Source organism: Seriola lalandi, unplaced genomic scaffold (genome assembly GCF_002814215.2).
Source record: "Seriola lalandi dorsalis isolate HSWRI2012SDOR001 ecotype SW California unplaced genomic scaffold, Sedor1 jcf7180002054971, whole genome shotgun sequence".
Classification (NCBI taxonomy): Eukaryota; Metazoa; Chordata; class Actinopteri; order Carangiformes; family Carangidae; genus Seriola; species Seriola lalandi.
The window spans coordinates 887,767-900,331 of record NW_019525522.1 but is presented as its reverse complement, the minus strand read 5'-3'; the positions used below and the strand labels follow the sequence as shown (position 1 = coordinate 900,331).

Sequence of the window (12,565 nt, the reverse complement as noted above, 5' to 3'; positions counted from 1 at the left end):
GATCAAGATGAATGTATAAGCCTGAATATACATGAGAGTGTCAGGGTCTACGTGCATTGCCATTGATTTTTTGGGAATTTATCTTTACACTGTGGTTGCACAAGCAGCGCACCACATGGAACCTGAGATGCAGGTGTGCCAGTGCATGGACATGCGGACCATAAGGGTTATGTGTGTGTACGTGTGTGTGTCACATTACTGGCTGTCAGCACCTCTCTCTGTCAGTGAGGCAGGCTGCTCAGTGCAGATAAAAGTGTGCAGATACTTCCGAGCTCTCACACTGAGGCAGGCTTATCTGCAGACTCTCCTGTTGGTTGTGTTAGTCCAGCCCTGGGTGATATTAATACCCCACTAATGAGCCCCTTCCTTGAAGAACCCAGAAACAATCGTCCGTGGGGGGGGGGGTGCTGCGCACTGAATCAGTCTCTCCCTTGTGCCACAACTCCCCTACGGCTTCCTGGGAACGCACAAACAAAAAGAGGAACGCAGCTCCAATCACATTAATCATGGCCTGTGGGAGCACCAGCACTCGCTCCAGGCGCAGGAGAACGAGAGAATTACACAAGAGGAAGATGTGGAGGGAGACAATGGGGTGGCAGAGACAATGGGCTGAAGTGTGTGTGTGTGTGTGTGTGTGTGTGTGTGTGTGTGTGTGTGTGTGTGTGTGTGTGCGCGCGTGCGTGCGTGCGTGCGTGCGTGTGCGTATGTGTGTGTGTGTGTGCGGGTGTTTCCCCCAAGTAGGAGTGTTAGTGTAGATGGCTACTCAGGGATGTTGGGTATTAGTAAATGCCTGGTGCAAGAAAACTCAACCATCTGTGACTGTTAGGATTGTGTGTGTGTCTGTCTGTGTGTGTGTGTGTGTGTCTGTCTGTGTGTGTGTAAACTGAGGTGTCTGTGGCTTTTGCTGTATCTGTATCCTTGGATGACAAGGCTGTATTGATTAACCCTGATGATTCTGTTTTAACAGCTGATCAGCATTTCTTTGTGTCAGCATGCATGAAATAAACGTGGGTGTGTGTGTTTATGTGTGTGTGTGTGTGTGTGTGTCTGTGTCTGTGTGTGTGTGTGTGTGTTGGCAGTGAGTTTATTATGTAGGAGTGCATGTTGATCATGTTAATGGGCTTAGGTACATTATGTTCAAATGAATAATTACATGAAATGATTCATTTTTGTTTTGCTGGAAATTTTGTGTGTGTGTGTGCATGCATGCGTGTGTGTTTGTGTGTGCATGTGGCCTCAGTTACCACCAGATAAAGATGTTCACTGCTGCTCTATCAGGTCCCATCAGTATTCAGCAGCAGTGGTGCCAGCCTATTCACTTAAAGGGGAGCTGGGCACAATTAGCTGTTAACATTACATGGCAGAATTAAGCCTCGGCCAGTATCCCCGAGGGAAATTAAACCACCGGCAAATCATTAAACCACAAGCTAAACATTAGCAGCCATTTGCATTTTTATTGCACCTGAAAAGAATGTGCCAGGTCCATTATCTCTGAGAGACAGAGAGGGACTTCTTATTTATTATTGTTATGTTGTCCCGTGTGGAAACACAATGGCATTTATATGGGGAAAGAAGAGGCAAACGAGAGGCCTTATTTTCACGCTTGTGGTTTTGGAGTGTTATGATTACAAATTCGAACAAGGCGGAAATGGCTGGCAGAGGATACAATGAGTTGTTTGCTATGCAAATCCCCTCGCTTTCATCCCTCCCAAAAATAAACAAACGCAAACAGATGACAATTTGCAGAGGGGCTCAGCTGAGTAAGGCCGGCAGTTTGGCTGTTGACAGGTCCTCACTGTCTGCAGTGTCATTGCTATTAAGAGTTTGAATAAACAGGCTCGGGGCCAGGAACTGGGAGCAATGAAACATAAGTGGGGGGAAGAGGTTTGAGGAAGTGAATTCACTCACCCAATGCTGGTTTCTCATTTTCTCCTCTCTCCTCTGTACTTTGCAGGTGAGCGGGATGTGTGGACACACTCCTCAGCGGGCCTCTCGCTCAGTCAGATCTCCTCCTCCCCAGCCTCCTGCTGTCTCTGCAGCCCGCAACGCACAGCCGTCATCCTCAGACTCTGATGAGACTTTGGCTGGTCTCCGCAGGTGAGGGAAATAAGGGACTGTAATCCAGACTGATGAAACAGCACTCACACTCCAATTTGCAATTTTTGTTATATTGTCCCTGACACTGTGGGCAGGTTTCCTTGAGAAACTCTTTCTCCACTCAAGTGTTTTTAACACCCCTGATGTAGTAACAGGCTTAAATGAACAGTGTAATGATGCCCAGCGGGGCAGCTGGCCTTGGCAGCACAATGACCAGATTAATGTCAATTAGAAATAGAGACACTGCTTATTCTAGCCTCTTTTACTCTCTCCTTCTCGAGGGGGATCTCACTTGCTTCACTGTTGCTGAATTTCCCTCTTATTCTATCTTATTCTATCGTCTGCTTTGTCTGTCTTACTTTGTTTCTTTCCTTCTTCCGTATGAGAAATTACACTCTTGTCCCTTGCTGATGGATGTGAGTCATAAACTTTTTTCTCTCTCTGTTTCTCTCTCGTTTCCTTTCTTTACCTTCCACAGGGAGTTCATATCCAACCTGAGGGGCTTCAGCTTCTTCTACAGTGGTCTTGGGGAGGCATTGTGCAGCCGCGAGCCTGCTCCAGCGAACCACTCCCTCTGCTGGAATGGGCAGGAGATGACAGACAGGTAAATCAGTGTTTCATTTGCCTGAATTCACAGCTACAAAAACCGCTGCAAGCCCTATGTGCACCCACTGACATATCCAGCCTCTAGCACACCCTACAGCCTGCAGGCAGTTTCAGCTCAGGTTTATTGGCTTTCTAAATAATCGGTTATACAAATAGTCTGCCCTGATTCCTGAATTCCCCGTACTCCGGCAGCACATCTAGGCGAGTGTAGGTGAGTTGAAGGGTAAGTTTGCCTAGAGCTGATGAGCTTCACATGAGGGCCCCCCTCTCCCACTGAGCGTGAGTGTAAATCTTGACTTTGGCTCTATGGGATGTTATTAATGTCAGGCGTGCTGTCACCTTCTTCTTGCTTAGTTAATTGCAGTTTCGATCGTTCGCTCCTCCTTCATCTAACATCTCCTGTGCACCCTGCAGAACCTCATTTGGTTTTCGCAATATTTCACTTCACCCCTGTCCTTTGGCTGTACACATCATAACTTCTTTCTTTCCGCCTGCACCGTCAGACGGTGCCAAATTTCAATTTGGCTTAGATAAGTTACAGATATCATCCATTCCCCTTTTTGCCTTGTAAATTGTGTATAGACTTTAATCAATGCAGAGGCACAAATTTCCGACGAGATGTGCTGCAGGTTAATGTTTCACCTCTTGTTTCCGAGGAGGACAGAATAAATTCTGTGCTTTCTTAAACTGCTGAAAAGAGTCTGTCACAAAGATTGAAAAGAGCCTCAATCTGAGGAGTAGACATCAGGTTGGGAAAGGGGGCAGATCTGTCCTGAGGGGATGATTACAAGCTGCACCAAACTGTGATAGGAAGGTGCAGGGAGGCTGGACAGGAGACAAAATGATCGAGAGATTACAATGTCTTGCGGCAAGCAATTCTCCATGTCATCTGTGAGGGCATATGCCTGCAAATTCACTGCGGGTACATTTTCACTCTGAGATTTGTTCTGGATCATCTTCCATTATCCTCCCAGATAGGACCTTCTCTAGCCAAACGTGGCATTCATTCTCATATTGTCTCATGCAGATAAAATTAGATTGGGTGGTTGCAGGGGATAAGCGCCAGAGGGGTCGGGCACTGAATGTCTCCGATACTCGAGGAGTGATCTTTGGAGCTAAATGTGGCGCTTTTTATCAGGCGTATTTACCATCCCACCTGGAGCCAAGATCAGAGGAGCAACACTTTTCACCACATCAAAGAGCGTTACACTGATAACTGTGATAATAGATGTGCCGCCGTGTCAGCTCAGAACATTACATCTCCATTCCTCTTTTGGATTTAATGACAGTGTAAACTCATGTGCGTGTGATAGCCGATAAAAGATTAGATGTTGTGTCAACAGTGAACATTTCATTTAGGGACTGTACAAACGTTATTAGAGAGTAGAGGAGCTGAGAAAAGAGGGAGGATTTGGTTATTTTTCTTTTACCTGAAGGATGGATGGTCTAACTTTTTTTCTCTTGTCTTGAAATTCTTTTTACAGGAAAAACATGCATCGATCATCAGCATCACTGTGAATGTGCCAAAAGCCAATTTTTCAACAGTTATTCCTTGGATGTTAAATTAGCCATTAAAAGATAAATACCTACATCGACAAGACTAAAGGCTGAGTTATAGTAAGAAAAAATAGTTGTTATGTGTTGTGCTGTCACATCAGAAATCAAAGCTGTTACATGTAATCTGAAGGGCCGCACTCAGTGGCAGAGTGAAAAGCCAGCTCTCATAGAGAGTCGGTGCGGCTGTGGCTCAGGAGGTAGAGCAGGTCATGCGCTAATCAGAAGGCTGGTGGTTAGATCCCTGGCTCCTCCAGGCCATGTGATAAAGTGTCTGAGCAAGATACAGAACCTCAAATTGCCTCTGGTCTATGGCTGTGATGTATGTGTGAGTGAATGTGTGAATGTATTGTAAAGCGCTTTGAGTGGTCTCTAAGAGCGCAGTCCATTTAATTCATAGATTGATCTCTCCTGGAAGGTATTCATAGTGTTGTACAGAATAAAAGTTCCACAAATAGAACAAAGAGAGAGAAGTTCAAACTCAGCGGACTCTCTTACCTCTACGCAGCTGGGCAGCTTTATTTTGGGGCACTACGGATATCTGTTCAAAATTTCATTTTTTTAAATTTCAAAGAAAACCCTTTGTTAATTTATTTATTTATTTATTTATTTTTACAAATAATTTTCAGACAGTCCCTTACAGCTCTTTTCACAATATCATCTAAATTTGATTTACTTTTATCTGAACATGACATTCAACCAGAAGATATATTACCAGTCACACAGCCACACTGTTAACTCAGCATATACCTCGCCCTCTGACCCTGTCTGTGCCTGGGACTGGAGGTGTGACCCATCATGTGGTGTGAAAAGCATCAGACTCCATTATGTATTCTTTCAACACCTGGAATCCTGCTTCCCTTTCCCCTCTGGTGTTTATTCCCTCATTCAGACTGGACCTAATAGCATGGTAATTGGTGTTAGATTAGATTAGGTTATCAGTGGAGCTAACGGACCTGATCAGCAAACAGTGACACAGAAACAACTGCACAGCAGACTGAGAGCTGACAACTGAGACCATCAGTGGTGAAAACTGGTTTAATGGTGCTACATGCTAAATTATGTCTCTGTAAAATTATCCAGCCTCTATCACATGAAACACTAACCTGCCTCAGCTCCTTATCCTCTCTCAAAATCTCTCTCCCCTAATCCTGCTTCCTCGACCCATATTTCCTCTGTTCCTCTCTTTAATAGATCACACATCTCCCTCCATTATTAATGTGATAATTAGCAGCGGAGAGGGGGTGAGATCATGGCTAATAGGAAGAATAAATAACTGGGGAAATGTAATTTGAGTTTAATGAAAAGTCTGACTTAGGGGAGAATGAAAGACTGATGAATGGAGATGGCAGCTAGAAGGTGTGTATCGGTGCACGTGTGTCGGGAGTGTGTGGGTGCTCAGGGCTGTGTCACAGAAATGAGAATAAGTATGACCTCATGCTTTTCGCGCACACACACACACACAAACGCACACACACACACACACAAACACACACACACACACACACACACACACACACACACACACACACCAACAGGTATTTTTTTCAGGGCCCTTTTCTCTCTTACTAACCTTTCCTCTGAAAATCATTTTTCCCCACTACGGCCCATTTGTCCTTCATCTTTCTAACCTTTACTGCAATATAGCAGATGACATTTACGCTGCACATCTGCCCTCACCACTGTTCATATCACTGAGGTGTCTTGGGAAGATATATTGTCAATCCTGGCTATACTTAATCCAGACACACTTGCCTCATGCGTGCAGAAGTAGTTAGTCTCCTCAGAGCTGCGATGGCGTGGTGGGAAGGGGTTAATTACCAGCACCGCCAGAAGTGAAGAAACACCTGCAGGAAAGTTTTGACATGAAAGACAACAACTGGAGGGAAATCTGCCTTTCAGACTCTCCAGCTCCTCCTCCCGATAACATACACAGGTGTCAACAGAGCTGCGTTTCCTCAGTTACACACACAGACATGTAAGCACCTGCCTGCAGGCTGCTCGTACCTAAATATACTCCCAGTTCTAAAGCAGGACAAAAGTACATCTCTGCTAATGTCCTCTCATTAACACCAGATATATGATTAAAAAGCCACTAATTGCCCAGTTTAATGTGCATGAAATTAATCCCCAGCCAGACTTTGCATAATAGTTAAACTCCTTTGAAGAAGTTGTCTCCTCCTGGTAAAACTCATACTTGTAAAACATTTTATACCAACATGTAACAGCTTCTCTGTGTTGATTTAAAACAGATGTGAGTTGAATTTTAATATAATTCCTGCAACACTAATAGTTCTTAATGGTCTTGATTAAGGCTGACGCTTCAACATTTTGAACATAGACCAATAAATTCTTTCTTTCTGCACGAGAGAGGTATGCAGTCTCCATAACTTTTATTAAAAATACTTAAACTATCTTTAAACATCAAATGTTAAAAAAAATGTTAATCCCTATTTAACTTTATAGACCCAACGTCTCCAGTGAGGGAGAAGTAAGTCCTCTGGTTAGGGTTGAATTACAAATGAACTTTCCAGCTCTTCAGATCGGCCCCTGAACTAAAAACCAGAAGTGCTGTCATTCGTCTTATCAACACTAGATGGTGATAAACGCCTTGTTTGGGGTGATGGCGCATTGGTCAGTTCATGATGTCTTCCGCTCCTGAGGCTCACATTGAGCTTTTTGAATCAGTGAAACTCTTTCAAAAAGATTCAACAACAAAAGAACTGATTCAGTTTCTTTCTTCCTGTCCTGTCAGGTTTCCCGGGCCTGGCTTGAAGCGACTACACCCCAGCTCCGAGTCCAGGAACAACAAGCCCCCTGAGCCAATAATCAGCCAGATCATAGACAAACTCAAACACATCAACCAGGTGAGCTGTGTCAGTGTGTTTCTTGTGTGTGTGTGTGTGTGTGTGTGTGTGTGTGTGTGTGCGTGTGCCTGTAGATGATCCTTTTTGCCTCTGTGTTTAACTGTCTTTTATGGATTTTTATTGTAGGTTTAAACACTGCAGTTTATCTGTGCCCACGAGTTGCCCTCTCCTCTATGGAGGTGTATGGGTTTATCTGCCTATTAGTTCTACTTCTTGGTTCACTGGTGGACATTGATTTTGAAGTTGCTGGAGGTCTCACTCTGCAGCTCCTGGGTGGGCGGGTGCGTCAGCACAGGACAAGTGAAGATGTGAAACGAGGGTGTTCTGTGCTGTAATGTACCTTTCTTTTATATATTGGAGAGAAAATACACTGGGCACCTGTGTTCAAGGTTGATGTCAAAACCTTGCTCTTTAGATGTTCAACACAACAAAATTCTGAATGTGCACCTTTGAATAGACTTTATATGTGGGTCTCATCTGCACTGCTCTAAAAAAAGAGAGACCCCTCTCATTAGACACAAATCCACCGATGTTGTGTCCAGACAAGGACACATTTTCTGAGGGTGATAGGGGTTGTTGTGATTTATAAGAATTATGTCCTCCATCCACACTAAGTCCCAGCTGTCATCAAGGCCGAAACCCCTTTTTTTGCTGCCGCCATCACCATGGAAACCACCGTTTGGAGTGGGCTGACTGAGTACAGAGATGCTTGCATGTAGGCTCAAAGTCAGCCTCGGTCAGTAGATGTATCAGCCCACAGATCTGTCTGTATTTCCTGGTTCCTGGTGGTTGCACTTGTAGCTGTCAACACATCGGCTTGCCTACCTATACCGCACGCACACACACACACACACACACACACACACACACACACACACACACACACACACACTGTCTTTTAGCAGTGAAGTGTGTTTGTGTGAGTTCGTCTTGGTGCGGGAACCTCTGAGTGCTGCAGGCCTGTCTCTGTGGATTACAAACCTTCTCTCCTGTTTAAACAACCTGGGAGATCTAAAGAGCAACTGTGGACCTTCCTTCAGTCCCCCGTCCGACAACCCAGAAAAAAACACACAGGGTTGTGGGTTGAGTCGCTGTAATTTTCTCAATTACTTTTGCTGTATAACATCATGCATGCTAGTCCTGCTGTAAGCCCCCCCCCCCAGACATGATTAGATAATTCCAGGTAATAAAAATGTTGGTCTCATTTTTATAGTTTTCATCATCTTGTCAGTGTTGGTAATAATCCCTCTGCAAACACAACTTTGGTTCGTGCATTAGGGCAATAATAATTTTACTGTTTGCTTTTATATTCTCTTCCAAATAAATTTGTCTAACCTGGAAGATTGCTTAAAACCTAAGTGACTGTCTGACTGTGTGATGTTATTACCAGTAGGTATGATGGCCAAAACTACAACAGTAAGTTAGTGAAGTTTATTTATATAGCACTTTTCACACACATGAATCACAAAGTGCTTTATAGAGCCAAAAATGCAAATACATAGAAAACACAAAACACAGAGATACAGTAGAGTATCCAGTAAAAATATGCACAGTTATCCGAAAGCCTGTTTAGACAGATAAGACTTTAAATGACTCCACAGAATTGGCAGACCTTAGAGGCGCAGGTAAACCATTCCACAACTCGGGCACTGCATCCTCAAGTTGTAATAAACCAAAATCATCCTTTAATCTTAAAAACACAGGGCATGTACACACACACTCTCTAGTGTCATAAGCCTTTCAAAACTTCCTGCACTGACAGGAACAAACATTAGTACCCATATGATGAGAAGCGGAGCTGCTGCAGTGCAGACTGTTTGCCATGAGGGTCAGGTTCCTGATTGGCTTTTGATGAGATTTTGCAAGAAATTGCAGTTTGGCGAAATGACTGAGCTCATTGTGTTGCAGACATTCAAACAATCCCATAGAAACATGTACACAGTCAAATCAGATGCTTTCAGAAATCGAATACTTATTTCTCATTGGCTCCCCTGTTGATGACCATGGACGTGGTATCCATGTGGACATTTGTGGGGTTTTGATTTTGTTTACATAAACGGCTGATATTTATGCAGATTTACTATTCACAGGGGAGCTTTTAATCCCATATCTGATGACCATACAGAGGAGTCAAGCACATTTCTGCTTGAACTCCAACTTCCCTTTAGATCTTGACTTCAATGGGCTGGATTAACATCTAACAAAAGACTGACTGCGCTTGATTGCATATTTCATGTGCAGTAAAACTGTTTATGACTCATGGCCATGCTTTTCTGTATTTTTGCAGAAATCAGATTAGAGTAATATTTTTATTACAAATCATCACTCTAGTGGGGTGCACAAAATAACAGGAACGCCTTACAACATGATGCAATATAATACAATAGTCCTGCAATAAAATTCACCCTTTGCAAAGTTTACAAAATTAAATTTTTGTTGCTAGGATGCGAGTTTATGGAGCCATTTGAGGCCTTAATTTATGTATCTTTTTTTTTATGTTGTAAGCTGTTCTTGTTAAGTTGTCTAACCATTTGTATGTATTTCTGAAGTTTGCAGACATGTTAAGAAGCAAATGTAATGTTCACTGTTAAAGAACAAGGCTACGGCTGTGTCCAAAATCACTCCCTATTTACTTTATAGTTCACCACATTTCCTGCCAGCCATTTTATTTGAGTGTCGGAATGTGTAAATTTAAGCACTATATATCGCCCGCAAACATTACACAATGGAACTGGTGTCAGTAGGATGTAATGTTTTGTATTTTGTAGCTGTGAAAATGGCAGTTGCGCAACTCTACAGCTGTCAGCGTTGACACAAATGATAAGTAAGTGTCTGAAATCTCAATTTACTGCTCACTCTAGCACAAACTGCGAGTGTCTGTTATAGAGATGGTAGTGAATGAGAGAACAAGGGAAATTTAAGAGTCTGCAGCTACTCTAGTGTCTCTGTGAGGCTGTTGTTCGGCAATGTGTTGCTTTAAATGCTAACATCTGCAGGCTAACAAGCTCTACATAACAATGCTAATATGCTGACGTTTAGAAGGTATAATGTTTGCCATATTCACCATTAGATTAGCATGTTAGCATGCTAAAACATACCCACAGTACAGCTGAGACTGATGGGGATGTCATTAGTTTTGAAAAAAAATGAGTGACCAAAATCATTACGAGTCATCCTGACTGAAACATGAATGTTTGTCAATTGGTGTTGAGATATCTGACAGGATAAGTGAAATTCCTTTGACTTGCTGGATGTGCTAGATAAAAAGTAAAGGAATCAGCAAAGTCATTTGGTTTCACCCTAAAGGGACCGTGAATGTCTGTACCAAGTTTCATGAGAACACATCCAGTAGTTGTTAAGATATTCCAAGACCGATAGAGCCACAACACTCGCAAAACAACACATATCTGCCAACAGAGAAGGCTGATGTCACATATCATCAGAGACAAAGCTTTAAACTTGCTTTATACTGCTGCTAAATGTTTATTGACTATACACAGTATATCACGGTCCTCTAGCTGCTCTGAGCCGGCATCTTGTAAACAACCTCTGAGGACACTGGAGAAAGTGATGTTGTTTAGTTAAAAGCAGTTTTACAAGATCTCCGCCTCCCCGCCAGTTGAAAGACCACCGTCTCTGGATGTTGCAGAGCTGAAAGCAAACGGACTAATTAACCATCCGATATGAGAGAGAAGGCCGAACTCACAGATAATTACTTTCATCTGCCCTGTTTATATGCGGAGTGGATGAGGACAGGCCAACAATGAGACAGTATGTGTAATGTTCCTGGAAGTGGACCAGCACAGTGCCATGCTGATTACAAACTGAAGTATTTCAGGCTCATGATGTCACCTGTGCGTTTGAGCATCTTGCACAGTTTGTTCAGAGCTGTAGGCTGAGGAATGTATAGATTTATGTGCATTCAGCTCTACATTCAGGACACGAGTCACTCGCACGCCGGTCCTATAAGGCTCTTTCATCCTGCACACATTTTCCATCTGAATGCACATTATTCTCCTTTTGGCTGAAACGGTGAACACAATCAATGGTTCTTCCAGCTTGTACTGACCCACTTTCAAACCACGAATCACTCCCAGCCCATACTATGTGAGACTGTCATAAAATATAGGGGCTACACTCTCCTCCAACAGTGAGGGGAACATGGGACCCCTCCAAAGAATCCACTTCCTTCCAACTTTAATCCCCCTGATGTTTCATTTCTCCACTCCTAAGTGCTCCGTGACGATGGCCCTGTGAAATGCAACTATGCGGCGGAAATATGTCATTTCTCACGTTGTCAGTGTTGATCAGAGAATCAGCAGATACAGACTCTTGCCTTTGTGCCTCTGTGCGGCTAAACTAAACACCAAAGGAAAAAAAAACCTCAGAGCCAGTCGCCTCAGCTTATAAAACAACGTTTTCTCACGCCTAAAGCAGCTGATGTCATGACTGAGCCGAGGCCAAGTTTAAAGTGAACTGTGCACTATAAATGGATGAAGAGAAATGGCTCTCTGCTTCAGTTATTGCTCCTTGACTTGGAATCTTTAAACAGTTCAGGACTGTGAGGATCCATGGACATTTTTACTTGTGCATGCTTACACTATGTAGCAAATTCCTGTGTGAGGTCCTGTCTGTGTGCTGTGCCTTGTATATGCAGCGTGTTAAAGCTGATAAAAATGAGTGTAGTTCAACATGCTGCTCACAACATGTGACGCCAGCCTGACAAGTCTCGCTGTTTTCTTAATGAGAACTTCACTGTAGCTGTGACTCTGCATTAACGGTTCTGCTTTGTGAAAACCGGCCAAGTGAGTTCCTGTGTGGAGAGACATATCTGGATCTCTTAAATTAGAACATGTTATTTTGATGATGTGTTCTTGTTCTGGAGAGATGAGTTTGTTTTCCTGAACATCTGTTTAACTTCCCAGAGTATCGGGTTTCTTCGCTGAACAACTAATCTCACAGGGGATGGTTGAGCTAGTGGCAAAATAGACCAATTATGTGATTGGTCTTTGATTACAGAGCGTTTCCCACTCATTTGTCAGATGAGTTTGCCATTTGGAGGGTCAGACCTCCTGGGATTATTCTGACAGCCTCTTCTTGGCTATATTATTCTCTTTGAAAAGATACATAGGAATACCCTGGCTATGAAAGACATCTCTGTTGAAGATTACTATGAATCCCTTTTGGCAAAACACAATTATTTCATCTTAAGCTGTTAAAATTGCTCTGTGGTTTAAAGAATAACAAACATCTTCATATTCCATGCCAAAGCTTTTATTTTTTTTAGCACCTTTTTCCAACATTTTTGCTTGTACTTCCATCACCCTATCTCTCCCTGTTCATTGCCTTTCTTTCTTTCCATCTCCCCAGATGTGCTGAGTTGTGTGTGACAGACTCCAGCTCTGTAGCCCTTCCCTCTTCCCGCCCCCACTCCTAAACCC

General features: G+C 43.2%; 1 protein-coding gene across 1 annotated transcript in view; it reads left to right on the top strand.

Moving 5' to 3' along the window:
- gpc3 (glypican 3) overlaps nt 1-12,565 on the top strand; it is a 99,385-nt gene that overhangs the window by 63,673 nt on the left and 23,147 nt on the right. The window contains exons 4-6 of the mRNA XM_023395912.1: nt 1,955-2,097; nt 2,576-2,701; nt 7,013-7,124. Of these exons, the coding sequence (XP_023251680.1) occupies nt 1,955-2,097; nt 2,576-2,701; nt 7,013-7,124 (381 nt within the window). The remainder of the gene's footprint in view (nt 1-1,954; nt 2,098-2,575; nt 2,702-7,012; nt 7,125-12,565) is intronic.